General features: G+C 41.9%; 1 protein-coding gene across 2 annotated transcripts in view; it reads right to left on the bottom strand.

The window, feature by feature from the left end:
- Window positions 1–6333: 6333 nt before the first annotated feature.
- AQP9 (aquaporin 9) overlaps window positions 6334–17454 on the bottom strand; it is a 72309-nt gene continuing 61188 nt past the window's right edge. For both annotated transcript variants that reach the window (XM_077263826.1, XM_077263827.1), the window contains 3 exons: window positions 14345–14463; window positions 11394–11611; window positions 6334–10525 (listed from right to left, as the gene is read on the bottom strand). In XM_077263826.1, coding sequence (XP_077119941.1) covers window positions 10351–10525; window positions 11394–11611; window positions 14345–14463 — 512 coding nt within the window. In that variant the 3' untranslated portion in view covers window positions 6334–10350. The remainder of the gene's footprint in view (window positions 10526–11393; window positions 11612–14344; window positions 14464–17454) is intronic.

The raw sequence follows: 17454 nt of genomic DNA, 5'->3' as shown, positions 1-17454 counted from the left end.
CTGGATTCAGGATGTCCAAGGGCTGATACGGCAGTGCAACAATTGGGGGAGGTGTGGAGGGAGGTCCAGAAGAACATTGGGGAGGCTCAGGGCAAACATAAACTTTTTGCCGATAAGCAACGGTCTGTAGGACCTATATTCCTGGTAGGAGATAAAGTGTGGTTGTTTACCAGGAACATTCATCTTAAGGTTCCTTCTGCTAAGCTAGGTCCCAGGATTATTGGTCCTTATGAGATCATTGAAGTGGTCAATCCGGATGCTTTTGCTTATAGCTTCCTCCGTAGCTTCGGATCCCCAATGTGTTCCATAAGTTCCTTCTTAAGTCATTTGTACCATCCTCTGCTGGGCCTCGATCCCCTCCGCCTCCTGTCTCTATGGATGGTCAGACCGAGTTTGAAGTGGAGCGGATTGTTGATTCTTGCATGGTCCATAGTTCACTTCAGTATTTGGTCCATTGGAGGGGTTACGGTCCTGAGGATCGATCTTGGGTCCTGGCGTGATCTGTCCATGCTGATCAACTGGTCAGGGCATTTCATGCACGTTATCCTGGAAATCCTGGGGTCCGGTGGCCCCCCTTGAGAGGAGGGTACTGTCATGTTTAGTCCTGTCTGTTCTTTTTCCGGGCGGATCATGTCAAGGGTTAACTTTGCTCTGCCTCATTCTGGGCTCAGGTTTGCTATTTAGCTCCCAGGTATCCTGATGGTGGTGTCAGCTATAGTTCTGTCTTCGGTGTGTGAACCTGACTCTGGTAACTCTTGATTTGTCCTGCTGTGATCCCTGACTTGTCTCGTGTTTGTTTACACCCTCTGTCTTTTCCCATAATTTCTGTTTATCTGCTTTATTCTCCGGTACTGACCTCCTGGCTTGGCTATTGACTCTGTTACTGTTTGTCCCTATTGTACCGTATATTGCACGTTCTGGTTTACTGATCTCTTGCTACGTCCTGACTATCCGTTCTGTCTAATCCTTTTGTACTGTCGTGCCATCTCGTGCTTTGACTCGGCTTGTCTTACCACTCTCTCGCCACTTGGTGGCACCTGTTCTGCTGCTCTGTGTGTGCAGTCTCACTTCCCTCTCAAGATCCCCCTGGTGGAGGTTGCGCTGTACTGCACTGCAGCAGCATTATGACAACAGTTATGCCTGAGATTGTCATGCATTCCCATGGCCTCTATTCACCTCTGTGCATATTCTGAGGAGACCATGCAGCGCCCCCTACCTGTAACAGAGGTCCCTGTATCATAAGGGTTACACATCACAGAAATCTACCCAAGAATATGTAAAACTCTATGGATGAGCAATATAATACCAATACATTTTTGATCTTTTTTTGTAGTGTTATATGCCACCGAAATGTACCCCATAACATGTAATACTCTATGGATGAATAATCGAATCCAGATCCATTTTTGAAAAAAACTTTTGGAGGGTTATGTATCATAGAAATGTACCCTTTACCACGGAATAGTGTATGGGTGAGAAATTTAACAATTTTTTTTGTTTTTTTTTAGTTTTTCATACCACCATAATGTATCAATAACTGGATCATTTGGAACAAATATTTTGAAAGAGTAGTTTATGTACTTCTACACTCATAAAGGCTTTGTAGAAAGTGCTAAACCAGGAAAAATTTCAACCATATATCCCTGAAAGGCTACAACTAGATGGTCTCACACAAACATTTTTAAAAGGTAGTTCCTGTACTCCTACACTCATAAAGACTTTGTAGAAAGTGAAAAGCCAGTAATAAATTACAAGGAGGGTAATACAGTAATTCTCTTTCAGTGACCCCTTCTTCTTCTCCTTCTTCGGGAGGCTGAGGGGACTGCCTGTCTATGCTTCCTGGAGCCTAATCCCTAGGTGCCAAGGCTGTAAGTGACCCAGCTTCCAGTAGTGCCATAGCCCCTGACTTATAGAAAAGGGCAACAGCTCACTTTTAGTGTTGAGCGATACCATCCGATACTTGAAAGTATCGGTATCGGAAAGTATCGGCCGATACCGGCAAAGTATCGGATCTAATCCGATACCGATACCCGATACCAATACAAGTCAATGGGACACCAAGTATCGGACAGTATCCTGTATGGTTCCCAGGGTCTGAAGGAGAGGAAACTCTCCTTCAGGCCCTGGGATCCATATCAATGTGTAAAAGAAAGAATTAAAATAAAAAATAGGGATATACTCACCCTCCGACGCAGCCTGGACTTTACCGCCGTAACCGGGAGCCGTTGTACCTAAGAATGCGCGCTTGAAGGGCCTTAGATGACGTCACGGCGCTCTGATTGGTCCGTAGCGGTCGCGTGACCGCTACGCGACCAATCACAAAGCAGTGACGTCACCTAAGGTCTTTCAAGCGCTTGAAAGACCTTAGGTGACGTCACTGCTTTGTGATTGGTCGCGTAGCGGTCACGCGACCGCTACGGACCAATCAGAGCGCCGTGACGTCATCTAAGGCCCTTCAAGCGTGCATTTTTAGGTACAACGGCTCCCGGTTACGGCGGTAAAGTCCAGGCTGCGTCGGAGAGGTGAGTATATCCCTATTTTTTATTTTAATTCTTTCTTTTACACATTGATATTAATCCCGATACCGATTCCCGATATCACAAAAGTATCGGATCTCGGTATCGGAATTCCGATACCCGCAAGTATCGGCCAATACCCGATACTTGCGATATCGGAATGCTCAACACTACTCACTGTGTCACCTGCACCATCGGCTACTCCTGAATAGGAGGTGGGGAACTCCAAGGACAGCATGCTCTCTTGGGGGTGATGGCCCTGTCTCGAGTTGCCTCAAGGTGCTTCTTCCAGGCCCGATAATACCTCAAGATAATACCTCCTGCTCTCTTCCTTCTGGGATCACACCAACTGCATATCAGCGATGTTGCCCCTCCATTTTGAGAAATATGACCCTGGCGCCAGTCATCAGCTCTTAAAACCTTCAAGGCAAGTATTCCTTCTCTAATGCCCGATGGTTGAATGTGATGTGATGGTCCCAAACTCTTCAATGGACCCCTTTCTCAGCTGATGGTCATAAGTAATGACCACCCCAAGGATGCCAACTCTCGATACCTTGTGGCTAGTGGGCCCAATAACATTTTTGCAGGCCGGTTCCTGACTCGCCTCTTTGTCTCTTCCGACCAGCCTAGGCTCTTCTGTTCACTCACCAAATACTGGAGCCTGACTCTCCTGTCTGCAGTTCCCAAGAAACCCAATGGTAAAGGATGCGGCCTGGGTTTGGGTCTTGGTGGTTTCGGGAAATTGTTCGGACAACAGGCTCCTACCATCTCTAATGTTGTGCCAGCTTCCTCTGGCTCCAATATTCCTCTGGTCACTCATGGTTCTGCCAACTTTGTCACCAACTAAGCACGTTACACTGTATAGATGACTAATTGAATTCAAAAAAATATTTTAACCCTTTTTCGGAGTGTTATATACCACAGAAAAATACCCCAGACCACAGAATAGTGTATGGGTGAGAAATTTAACACAGAAAAATTTTTAACGCTTTTTTTGGAGTCATAGATATCACAGTAATGTACCCCTGACCACAAAATACTTTATAGCTGATAAATGTAACCACCAAAACATTTTGAATGCTTTTTTTTATAGATAGATAGATATCACAGTAATGTACCCTGTTGTGAATTCCGTTCTCGGGCTCCCTCCTGTGGTCGTGAATGGTACTTTGTTGAGTTCTGTTCGTGGGCTCCCTCTGGTGGCTTTGAGTGATACTGCTGGTCTTTAGCTGGGCTCCAGCTGCCTCGTTTTCTGCAGTGCTGGTTGCCTATTTAACTCCACCTAGATCTTTACTTGTTGCCAGCTGTCATTGTATTCAGTATTGGTTCAGTTCTCTCTGGGACTTCATGTGTGACCTTTCTCATCCTGGAGAAGCTAAGTTCATGCTAGTTCATTTTTGCTCATTGCTTTTGGAAAATGTTTCTCAGTATATGATAAGTTCAGTCCAGCTTGCTTATATGCTATTTTCTTGCTAGCTGGAAGCTCTGGGGAGCAGAGTTGCTCCCTCACATCGTGAGTCGGTGTGAGGGTCTTTTGTACTCTCTGCGTGGATATTTTGTAGTATTTTATACTGACCACACAGTTCCCTTGCTATCTTCATACTATTTAGTACTAGTGGGCCTCTTTTGCTAAAACCTGTTTTCATTCCTATGTTTGTATTTTCCTCTTAACTCACCGTCATTATTTGTGGGGGGCTGACTTTACTTTGGGGAAATTTCTCTGAGGCAAGTGAGGCTTTTGTTTCTCTCTAGGGGTAGCTAGCTCTCAGGCTGTGAAGAGGCATCTAGGGAGAGTTAGGTACGCTCCACGGCTGCCTATAGTGTGTGTGATAGGATCAGGTTTGCGGTCAGTAAAGTTCCCACGTCCCCAGAGCTTGTCCTATATTTCTGGTTTACCTATCAGGTCATTCCAAGTGTTCCTAACCACCAGCACCATAACAGTACCCCTGATCATGGAATACTTTATGGCTGAGAAATTTAACCCAGCAAAATTTTTGAATAGTTTTTTGGAGTGATAGATATCACAGTAATGTACCCAAGAAGATGTTATACTCTGTAGGTAATTTAATCCAGAAAAAAAATTCAACACTTTTTGAAGTGTTATGATCTGTTGACCTTGGAGCCACATGAAACTTTCTCTGGAGTCGGTGGAACCTGTACTGACCGCAAATCCTGAACTAACACCGCAACTAGAAGTAGCCGTGGGGTGTGCCTAACATACCCTAGACACCTCGACACAGCCGGAGGACTAAATACCCCTATAGATGGAAATAGGAATGCTACCTTGCCTCAGAGCAGACCCCCAAAGGATAGGCAGCCCCCCACGAATAATGACTGTGAGTAGGAGAAGAATAGACACGCAGGTAGAAAACCGGATTTAGCAAAAGAGGCCACTCTAGCTAAATAGGAAAGGATAGGACAGATTACTAGGCGGTCAGTATTAAAACCCTTCCAAAAATATCCACAGCAGATAATACAAAAAGTTCCACAATCTAACTAAAGACATGGAATGTATATCTGCCACTCCAGAGAATCCAACAAGACTGAGAAAATACTGACACAATCTAAGCTGGACAAGAAAACACAAAGAATAGCACTGAATTGTGAAGCACATAGCATGTGTGCCACAGGAAAAAAAAAACAGACACTTATCTTTGCTGACTTGGCAGAAAGGCAGGAGGAACCAAGCAGAGGTCCAACACCTCCCAACAACAATTGACAACTGGCAAGGACTAATGAATCCTGCACGCCTAAATACCCCAGTCAGAACTGCAATCAGCAGATACACCTGACCAGGACTGCAACTCAGGGGCAACTGCATTACCACCTACAACCACCGGAGGGAGCCCAAAAGCATAATTCACAACAGTTATATAACACCAAAATGTACCACAAACCATGTAATACCCGAGGGATCACAAAATATATTCAATTTTTTCACATTAAAAAATGCTGCAGTTATATATTTTGCAAGGGACTGTCTACAGACTGCATTCTGCCACTGTATCTGCAACTATCTCTCTCCCTCCCTAGATTAAATGCATAATATATGTGATAGAACAGCCAAGCAAGGGATTAGCCCTTAGAAGCTCTTAGTATGATGGCTCAGCTTCAAAACCAGTATCAACACTACAGGACTTTGATTAATTATACTGTGCAAACGCACACCTGGACAAGCACTCTCTCCCTCCAATACGAACTGTCCAGTAGTGTAGCTATCCGGGGGGCAGAGGGTGCGAGCGCCCCGGGCCCGGAGCTCAGAGCGGGCCCACCCAGAGCTATGCTACTGTAACTGTATCGGCGCATGATATGTTGCTATCATATCACGCAATAAATTGTAGGAGCTGCCAGTTATAATGGTCAGATAGGAATCATAGTCTCTGAATCACCCATATTGATACAAATATCAACTGAAGATTTAGTAAAACATGTAGTGTGACTTTAGAAAAAGAGTAATTGCCAGGTCTTATTGATTTAGTTAAAGGAGATATCCGGGACTTTACAAAAAATAAAAAATGTACCTAAACACTAACAGGGAGATAATTGCAGCTTACTTGCCTGTTATGTTCGGCGTCGTTCTCCCGCGGCACAGAGCACAGACCACTCCTGCAAGGGATTCAGAGCCTCTGCTGTAGCCACGTCTACAGAGTGGAGGCTTTTTTTCCGGTCCGCTCTATTGACAGGGTGGGACTTCCAAGGTCGTTATAATTGATAGCGTTTGGCACAGGCAGACCAGGCAGACGCCTGGGGCCCCCACCTACAAGGGGGCCCCTGCATCTGCAACCCCTGTATGAAGTGCCCAGAAGGTGTTCAGCAGTGAATAAAGCTGTGCATTGCTTTGTAGTCTCAGAACGTCTATCCCAAACCCCCCTTAAGACCCCCTCAGTGCTGTGATTTACTCAGGAGCTCTGTGCTGATTGCTGTAGGATCAGGTTTCACAGTCACATACCCAGGGATAAGCATAGGCTCTGACCAGTCACTGAATCACTGCTTGTAATCTGACAGGGCAACCTGCTGTCACTACTGGCTGGATGACACAAGACAGGAATATTGTCTGCTGAATCAGGGTATTTATTATATAGAAATAAATGAATTCCCACGTGAAATAATAAGGGTAAACTATACACATATATAGTACAGGTGTGCATAGGAATCAGCGTTTTTGGTGCATTTTTTTTGCAGCCAAAGCCTGCTCTCTTGGCAGTAAAAACACTGCTGTCACAGCACCCATTTGTTTAGGGTATGTGCAGAGGATCCGGAAATGGCAGCACTTTGGATGCAGCGGACATGTGCTGCGTCCAAAGTGCTGCCATGTTTTGCACACAGGTGATTCTGTGTGTGTTCATTGATCTGTGTGGAATCCCTGCGTCCTATACATTGCAGGGGTGAGATTTCTCTTGTGGAGACTCGCGTCTACACCAGATAAATTGGCATGCTGGGGTCTGGAGAGACGCGCCGCATGTCCGTCTCTGCGGGTGAGGTGCGGGTGTCAGTGCACGCATAGTAGAGATGGAATTTCTTGAAATCCCATCCACTATACTGTAACATGTGGCCGCTGTGGATTGGACGCTGTACAAGTACACAGCAGCTGCCCCGCAGCGTTTACTGATTGTGGACACACACCCTTAGAGCTTTTTCTGTTTATTTTTTACAGTGTGCATTTTGTCTACAGTACATGTTTAATAAAGTTAGTTTTATTCACCAAAAACGCAGTGAAAAACAACGTTGCCACATTTGCAGCATTTTTTTAATTTTTTCATTGCTTTCTACGGGTGAAAAAAATTGCTGAAAGCGACACGCTGCAGATTTAAAAAACGCTGCAGTTGTGAAATTCAGTCAGGAGAAAATAAAAGGGTGTGCAGGAGATTTCTGAAAATCTCAGTTTTTGCTTGTGCTGTAAAATGCTGTAAACTTCTTATTTGCAGAAGAAAGAGCTGCAAAAATTCTGCATATGAACATGGCCAAAAGCTGCTTTTCAAAGTGCCAGCAAAACATAGGAGATTTTCGAAATCTCCTGAAGGCGGTTGTTTGTTTTCTGACTGGATTTCTGAACTGTAGCACTTTTTAAATCTGTAGCGTGTCACTTCTTTCAGTGCGTTTTCACCCGTAGAAAGCAATGAAAGAATAAAAAAGCTGCAGATATTGAAACGGCATTTTTCACTGCAATTTTTTGAGTTGTTTTGGTGAATTAAACTATTCGGTCTCGTTCACATGTTCAGTATTTGTAATGCAGAAACAGCAGTGGAACAATGAGGCTATGTGCACACGTTGCGGAATCTGCTGCGGATATTTCCACGCAGATTCCTAAAAATCTGCAGGTAAAACGCCCTGCGTTTTACCTACAGATTTACGGCGGAATTACCACTTTTTTTGTGCGGTTTTCAACAGCGTTTTTACACCTGCGGATTCCTATTATGGAGCAGGTGTAAAATGCTGCAGAATCTGCACAAAGAATTGACACGCCGCAGAAAATACAACACAGCATTTCTATATGGTATTTTCCGCAGCATGTGTACGGCGGATTTTGTTTTCCATACGTTTACATGGTACTGTACAACGCATGGAAAACTGCTGCAGATCCACAGCAAAATCCGCAGCGTGTGCACATAGCCTGAGAAACACGTCACCACTTCGGTATTTCTCACCCTCCTGGTTTTAGCTTACACATACTGATGTGAAATACTGACCAAATACTGATCATATGAATGTGGTCTTAAACATACTGTAGACAAAGCAAACATCCTCACTCCAAAAAAAAGATGAAAAAAGTGTGAAGAACACCACAAAACAAGCTGAAAAACAGGTGTTCTGAACGCAACATTTTTACTGCTAATAGAAAAGGTTTTGGCTACTGAAAAAAATGCTGCATGTGAACATAGTCTTACTCTGAAACGCTATGTCTATCTGTGGTGTTACATAGGACTGCATGTGATATATACTAAATTATCTGTACTCAGAGAGTTATCACTGCTATCTCTAGTGTTACATAGGACTGCAGGTGACATCTAATACATTATCTGTACTCAGAGAGTTATCACTGTATTATCTGTGGTGTTAAAAAAAAATTAAGAGGGGGTTGGGGGCAACTCTTTGTCTTTTCTGACCCTAGCAACGCCCCTGCATACAGCTAATAGTGGCAGACCTGTTGGCCGATATAAGGCCCTTAAGTATAGGGGCCACAGTGTGAGCACTGGCTCCAGGCCCCTCCACCAACTGTATCCGCATCCTGCTCATGTAGTGTAACCTAAATGTTTGTGTGATTTTACAATGTTAGCATTTGGGGCCCCACTTTAAATTTTTGCCTAGGGCCCCACTGGGGAGCCGGTTTTCAATCAGAATGACCTCAGCAGTGCTGCCCCTTCGCGTCAGCAGAGGCAGCTGAATTCCCGGCAGGAGCGGTCTGTGACCACTCTGTGTGCGGGAAGAAAAGCACTGTGCACAACAGGCAGGTAAGTTGCAGTTACCTGCCTGTGAGTGCTTAGATACAATTTTTGTTTTTTGTTGAGTCCCAGATACACCCTTTAATATTTATATTTTGAGGGTGTAGTGCAGCGGGGTTCATAAAGTGTGACAGACAGGCAGTCACAACAGGAAAGTTCAAAACAAAGTGTCTTTAATGTCCAACGTACTCACAAATGGAAAACAAATAGTATCCTCCGGATCACAGCCGGGAATTAAGACAGTCCGTATCCGTGACTGGTTGCCATGGCCAACTGCACCACCATGTCACGCTGAGGGGTGCCAGGCCTTTTGGCTTCACTTGGCTCCATGTTTCTTCACACTGGCTGACACTTGCAGAGCCACCTGCTCTACAGTTTGCAAACCAAGACTGACACACCCAACCCTTTGCTGCAGGGCTTTCAAATGAAATCTGTGGCCATGGACCTCTTGTAAGAACTGGCCTGGAGGGAGCAAACTGCCCCACTACCATCCTGTAGTTCACTCCACAAATTAAGGCCTATGCTCGGTTTTCTTAAATATGCCTTGGGCAAATAGTTTGTCCAAGACCAACTTACTTTTATTATGCACTGCAATAACAGCTATATCTGTGACTGCAATGCACTCCAGCGGCCTTAATACGCTTCTATGTGCATCCTGGGGGATACATAGTGACCCTTGCATATAACACCTTTCACTGCCTCACAAGGGGTAGCTAAACAGTTTTTGAGATCATTCTAGAAGTAATATTTCATAAACTAATAAAAAGAAATACAGTAAAAAAAATCTTGCATGTTTCTAGTAGCTATTTTTCAGCCTAGTTTGAGTGGCTATGAGACACTGAATGTTTATTGCTTTACAAATTGACCTCACTAGGAGCATAATTGATAGCAGCGCATCATACATTTTCTTGTAGATGGGAAACAGCATCTTACTGAAGTGAAGTTCTTGGCCTCTGACAGTAAAATCATTTTAACACACAGCAAATTTTAATGGTATAGATGATTGATCACAGTTATTACACATTAATGCATGACAAGACCAATTACCTGCATATACCTTTGTGACCCAGTCTATGGTCCATTAGTGCTTCATTAAGAAGGATGAATTATGGTTGAGCAATTAAGGGACATTATGATTATCCCCTGATACTTTTATGTTGGAGATTGAAGACTAGGAATAAAATACTAATGAGAACCTTTAAAAACTCTCATATTTTGCTTTAATTTTAACTGAGGAATTTGCAGGTAATTAATTAAGTTATGACTTGCAGTTACATCACCATAAACCAATCACAGATGTCCATGTTAAAATGAGAAAGGCAAGTTGGCTTATGTACAAAAGAGCAAGCAGTCCATGGAAGTCAGAGCACGTTTCAGCAAAGATTTGCAGTCTCTCAAGCCATGCTCGCAAGTTCATGTTTTTCAAAGTGATCAATATCAGGGTTATGATCCAAGACGCCTGGTTCCTTTTTGTGATGAGCTTGAATACAAAGAATGTATATGTAGGACCCAATTACAGCTCCACACATTGGTCCAACCACAGGGATCCACCAAAAGCTATTGCCAGCACTGTGTATGTGAAAAAAAATTAGAATTTTTATTGACAAGAAATGGTAACAAAGATAGTAACACATGATGCAATGTTTCTCTGAATTGTGATATAACTGGGCCTCAAACTCACATTTAGGACTCCTAAATATCAAGTGACTTGTATGTCCTATATGCTTCAAGCTGTTGGTGTCTGTCATCAAGACAGAGACACTTTAAAAGTGAAAAAAACATTAACATAAAAAGATTTCCTTCCAGTGTTCCTAAATAATGTTAATATTCACTCTGTTCAATAATTCACTTATAACAGAAGATGTTATTGATGATTAGAGATTAGCAAATATTGCATCTAAAAAATATTGCATTTAGAACGAAGGAAATAGAATTACCATCTGAGGTTGGTCAACTTCTCAAGGATTTGTCCTCTCTGGGGCTCGTGATAGAACAGAAATGTACATTACATCCCATCAATATGCCATAAATGTCTCAGAGATCTGCCACCAGTTTTAGTGCATTAAGCTGATCACATCAGTTTAATACAATAGTTGCTGCAGAGCTGAATAAAATGTAGTTTTTCTTATTTCTGCTTTACAAGTGTATTAGCTTGTAAAGTTTTGGATATATTTTCTGATACGTCCAATAGTGTGATAACAAATATTCTTCTCTGGGGGTGTGTACTTTATCCTCTGCATGTCATTGATTAATTGTAAACAGGAGTCATTCTGCAGGTGAAAAAAGAGCAAGCCCCCATAATAACTTAGAACAAGTTTTTTCAGAGTGAAAATCTTGCATTTAAATTCCTATGTTTATTTTGTGTGGTTGCACCAAGTCTGTTTATATGAACAATTATATCCTATGTAATATCACTTTTGCTACTATGGTTACTTACGTGAAAACTTCAGAACCCCAGCCAGCCAGAGCAGTAAAGATTCTTGGACCTAAATCTCTAGCTGGATTCATAGCTCCTCCACAGTTAGATCCTAGAGATAGTGCTAATGTTAGAATGAGGAGCCCAACTGCAATTGGCTCTAATCCACTGGGAGCAGGCATGTTCTTTTTATCAAATATGGCAAAAATCAGAATGAGCAGCAGAGCAGTAGACATCATCTGTGCAAAGAGAGGAATCATAATTGCAAGTCATAGAGTTAGATTCACTATTGGATTTGCCAGTTTTTGCACAAATGTTCTCCAATCCCATCCTGAAGGGAGTTTAATTATGTATACCAGAATTTTTTTACACAATTTTAGCAACATTTTGCAAAATAAAGAAATTTAACCTAGATTTCTGAACTGAACGTGTGCCTACTTATACATTTTATTCACGAGAGGGAGCTGTATGAAATCACACTTACACAGTAGTTATAAATATATCTATATTGGTTGTCAACAAACCATTATTGCAATTACTAGCATATCAGTTGTTGAAGGTACTGAGGGGCCCAGCAGTCAAAGGTGCCTATTTTACAACAGAAAAATGTTTAGAATTGAGAGTCCTCAGTGGTTGATACCTTTTAATGGCTAACTGAAAAGATGGTAACAAATTGCAAGCTTTCGAGACTACACAAGTCTCTTCATCATAGACTAATACCAATTCTGAAGAATCACATATTTATGCACAACATAGCACAGAAAAAAAAAAAAAAACATGGATAAGCCAGGTGACATGAGGCAGAATTACCATGAGTGATAAACAGTTATATCCATAAATGTTGGGCTAGTTCTTAGATAAAGAATGTTTTATTGTCCTCTGATTGGGGTCTCTGTTGTGATGACCCCTCATAGTCTGAGGGGCAAGTTCCTTAGTTGATATAAAAAGACATAAATCCATGCGACACATTCATTCCACCACTAAGACAGTCAAAGGTCGTCATCAGTTTATATTCCCAGACTCTTCTGTCTCTCTGAGTTTTGAAGTTACCTTTTAATACAAGTAATTTCATGTCCATAATGCTATGATTTGGGAGACAAAAATGTATTGCCACAGGTAGATCCATTCTTTTTTCTCTTATTGTATGGCGGTGAGAATTCATTCTTGTTCTAAGCTTTTGCCCTGTCTCCCCCACATACAGACCCCCAGTTGGACATTTAGTACAAATAATTAAGTACACCACATTAGATGTGATGCAGCTGAAATACCTGGGATCTTGTAGTCCTGATGTGAATTGGGGATCTTTATCTTGTCTGTGGTCATTATAAATGGACAGGTTTTACATTTTATCTGGTTGCAAGGAAAGGTACCTGCAGCTGTTGGAGAGGACAGGGAGCTTCTGACAATGATACTTCTTAGATTTGGGGGCTGTCTAAAACACAGTAGTGGGGGGTCTGGAAAAATGGATTGTAATCGGGCATCTTTTTGTTGTGATTTCCGTGCAGCTCCCCTTAGCATCTCCAGATTTGGATTGTAGGTAACTACTAGAGGTACCCGGTTATTTTCTTCTTTAGCTTTGTAATGTAGCAGGTGATTCCTTGATATTCTGGTGGCTCTTGTAATCTGGTTTTCAATTGTTTTTGGATGGTAGCCCTGATTCAAAAAGGTCTTTCTGAGGCGATCAAGGTGTTCATCCCTGTCCATTGGGTTGGAACATATACGATTGTATCTGATGGCTTGGCTGTAGACAATGGACTTTTTTATGTGTTTTGGATGGAAACTGTACCATTTAAGGTATGTTGGACGGTCGATTGGCTTCTGATACAGGGATGTCTCTATTTTATTGTTCTGCAGCTTAATGACGGTGTCCAAAAAGTTAATTTCAGTACAGGAGTAGTTGAGTGTCAAGTTGATGGTAGGATGAAATTGATTAAACTGTTCATGGAACGTCTTTAGCTGTGGTTCAGACTCTGTCCAGATTATTAAAATGTCATCAATGTAGCGGTAGTACGCCAGAGGTAATTCTGATAATTCTGCTTCATGTCTCCTGTCTTATCCATGTTTTTTTTTCTGTGCTATGTTGTGCATAAATATGTGATTCTTCAGAATTTGTATTAGTCTATGCCTGATGAAGAGACGTATGTAGTCTCGAAAGCTTGCAATTTGTTACCATCTTTTCAGTTAGCCATTAAAAGGTATCAACCACTGAGGACTCTCAATTCTAAACATTTTTCTATCTACTGGCTAACACGGTACCAAGATATATATTTTCCAACAGTTAATTATTAAATAAGTTCTCCAAAATTGTGATAAAATAGCCCTCATTATGTCATTCAAATGACAACTTGTCCTAGTCACATGTTCCAATGGGTTGAGGTCTGGAGAAAAATTGCTCCCGAGATCTGTGTCTCAACTTACAGAGTAGCTGTATCGTAAGCACTCATACTTTTTGTGAGTTGAGGACAAGTGCTGTAACACCACAATAAATGTTCTCCTTGGCAGACTGAGTACAAAGGATTTTTTTTCTCAAGGTTTCAGTCCTCCATGTGCAACCAGCCAAGGAGAAGGTCAGGCGAGACATGGATCTCTGGAGCCGCCATTTTTTTAGACTGCAATCCGTCCTGACACGTGACTAGGATGAACTGTCATTTGAATTATGTGATGAGGGTCATTTTTTACATTTCTGGAGAACTGAATAGGAGACACAGATTAGATATTAGAAACAACTTTTTAACAGTTAGGGTGATCAGAGAATGGAGCAGGCTGCCACGAGAGGTGGTGAGTTCGCTTTCAATGGAAGTCTTCAAACAGAGGCTGGACAGACATCTGTCTGGGATGAGTTAGTGAATCCTTCTTTGAGCAGGGGGTTGGACCAAGTGACCCAGGAGGTCCCTTCCAACTCTACCATTCTATTATATCCACTTTAAGATAGATAGATGAAGGGGTTATATTGATCATTGATTTGAGCTTACTTGATCTGCAAGTCCATTTAATGTTGAAAGATATGGAGAAGGATATGTTGCAAAAATGTGAGCTGTAGCATTTGGGCCAGTTACTGTAAACACGCCTCCTGAATATTTTATTAATGCATCTGCAAAACAAATCAGAGTTTTGCAATTTAAAAAATACAATATACAAATATTAAAATTAATTGACAAAGCTTTAAATTAAACAATTTTAAACCAATGATAACCTTTTACAATTTACTAAATTATTAAATTAAATGATTCACTCATATTTTTGTGCATTGCCAAACTAAATATGTCTTTAATAGTTTAAAGGAAACCTGTCACTAGATTTTTGTTGCCCAAACCATGCGTGGTTTTAGCAATGAAAGTCTTTCTTTGAATCAAGGTTTTAAACAGGAGAGACCTGTAAAACACATGGAACGGTGTAGGGAGAAGTCGGCTTGATATTGTGTATCATGTGATGTCAACTGAACAGGAAAACTCTGGAGCTAAGTGAATATTGACTGGTTGGTGGCTAAAGGTAGCCAGGAGTTTATGTTTTAAATGTTTGCCTTTGCAAAAGAGAAAGGACAGCACAGTTTCTGAGTGGTTAGTACTGTAGTCTTACAGTTCTGGGGTCCTGAATACAAATCCCTCCCAGGATGATATCTGCAAGGAGTTTGTATGTTATCCCAGTGTTTGCGTGGGCTTCCTCTGGGTACTACAGTTCCATTCCACACACCAAAGAGTTACCGATAGGGAATTTAGATTGTGAGCCCCAATAGGGACAGTGATGATAATATCTGAAAAGTGTTGCAGCATCTGATGGTGCTATTTAAGCAAATTTAATAGTAATATCACACTACTGCAAAGAAATTAATCAACACAGAATTAATAACAAATATTCAGTGGTGGATATATTTATTTATTTTACACACTTACAGTGGGTATGGGAAGTATTCATACTCTTTACATTTCTCACTCTTGTTTCATTGCAGCCATTTGGTAAATTCAAAAAAGTTCATTTTGTTCTCATTAATGTACACTCTGCATCCTATCTTGTCTGAAAAAACAGAAATGTAGTAATTTTTACAAATTTATTAAAAAACAAAAACTGAAATATCACATGGTCATAAGTATTCAGACCCTTTGCTCAGTATTGAGTAGAAGCACACTTTTAAGCTAGTACAGCCATGAGTCTTCTTGGGAATAATGCAACAAGTTTTTCACACCTGGATTTGGGGATCCTCTGCCATTCTTCCTTGCAGACACTTTCCAGTTCCGACAGGTTGGACAGGGAACATTGGTGATCAGCCATTTTCAGGTCTCTCCAGAGACACTCAATTGGGTTTAGGTCAGGGCTCTGACTGGGCCAGTCAAGAATGGTCACAGAGTTGTTCTTAAGCCACTCCTTTGTTATTTTAGCTGTGTGCTTAGGATCATTGTCTTGTTGGAAAGTGAACCTTCGGCCAAGTCTGAGGTCCACATCACTGTAGAAGAGGTTTTCATCCAGGATATCTCTGTACTTGGCCGCATTCATGTTTCCTCCAATGAGAACCAGTCGTCCTGTCCCTGCAGCTGAAAAACACCCCCATATCATGATGCTGCCACCACCACCATGTTCACTGTTGAGAATGTATTGGGTAGGTGATGAGCAGTGCCTGGTTTTCTCCACACATGCTGCTTAAAATTATCACCAAAAAGGTCTATCTTCGTCTCATCAGACCAGAAAATCTTATTTCTCATAGTCTGGGAGTCCTTCATGTATTTTTTTGCAAACTCTATTCAGGCTTACATATGTCTTGCACTGAGTAGAGGCTTCCATTGGGACACTTTGTCATAAAGGCCCGACTGGTGGAGGGCTGCCGTGATAGTTGTCTTTGTAGAAGTTTCTCCCATCTCCCTACTGCATCTCTGGAGCTCAGCCACAGTGATCTTGGGGTTTTTCTTTACCTCTCTCACCTTGGCTCTTTCTCCCACGATTGCTCAGTTTGGCTGGACGGCCAAGTCTAGGAAGACTTCTGGTGGTCTCAAACGTCTTCCATTTAAGTATTATGGATGCCACTGTGCTCTTAGTAACCTGGAGTACTGCAGAAATTCTGTTGTAACCTTGGCCAGATCTGTGCCTTGCCACAATTCTGTCTCTGAGCTTCTTGGCCAATTCCTTTGACCTCATGATTCTCATTTGGTCTGACATGCACTGTGAGCTGTGAGGTCTTATATAGACAGGCATGTGCCTTTCCAAATCAAGTCCTATCAGTTTAATTAAACACAGCTGAATTCCAACGAAGGAGCAGAACCATCTCAAGGAGGATCACAAGGAAATGGACAGCATGTGACTTAAATACAGTATGAGTGTCTGAGCAAAGGGTCTCAATACTTATGACCATGTAATTTTTTTTAGTTTTTATTAAATTTGCAAAAATTACTAAATTTCTGTTTTTTTCAGTCAAGATGCGGTGCAGAGTGTACATTAATGTGAAAACAAAATGAACTGTATTTTCCCAAGGGTAACAGGAAAAATTGGACCCTAAAAGTTGTACTCCTATTTGTCCTGAGTATGCTGATACCCCATATGTGGGTGGAACCACTGTTTGGGCGCATGGCAGAGCTCGGAAGGGAAGGAGCGCCTTTTGGAATGCAGACTTAGATGGATTGGTCTGCAGGCGTCACGTTGCATTTGCAGAGCCCCTGATGTACCTAAACAGTAGAAACCCCCACAAGTGACCCCATATTGGAAACTAGACACCAAGGACGTTTTCTAGATGTGTTGTGAGAACTTTAAACCACCAAGTGTTAAACTACAGTATATAACGCAGAGCTGTGAAAATAAAAAAAAAACATTTTTTTCCCACAAAAATGATTTTTTAGGCCACAATTTTTAATTTTCCCAAGGGTACCAAGAGAAATTGGACCCCAAAGTTTGTTGTCCAATTTGTCCTGAGTACGCTGATACACCATATGTTGGAGTAAACCCCTGTTTGGGTGCACGAGAGAGCTTGGAAGGGAAGGAGCACTGTTTTACTTTTTCAACACAGAATTGGCTGGAATTGAGATGGGACGACATGTCGCGTTTGGAGAGCCCCTGATGTGCCTAAAGAGTGGAAACCCCTCAATTCTAACTCCACCCTAAC

Source organism: Ranitomeya variabilis, chromosome 5 (assembly GCF_051348905.1).
Source record: "Ranitomeya variabilis isolate aRanVar5 chromosome 5, aRanVar5.hap1, whole genome shotgun sequence".
NCBI classification, from domain to species: Eukaryota; Metazoa; Chordata; class Amphibia; order Anura; family Dendrobatidae; genus Ranitomeya; species Ranitomeya variabilis.
This window is presented reverse-complemented; position numbering and strand designations above follow the sequence as displayed.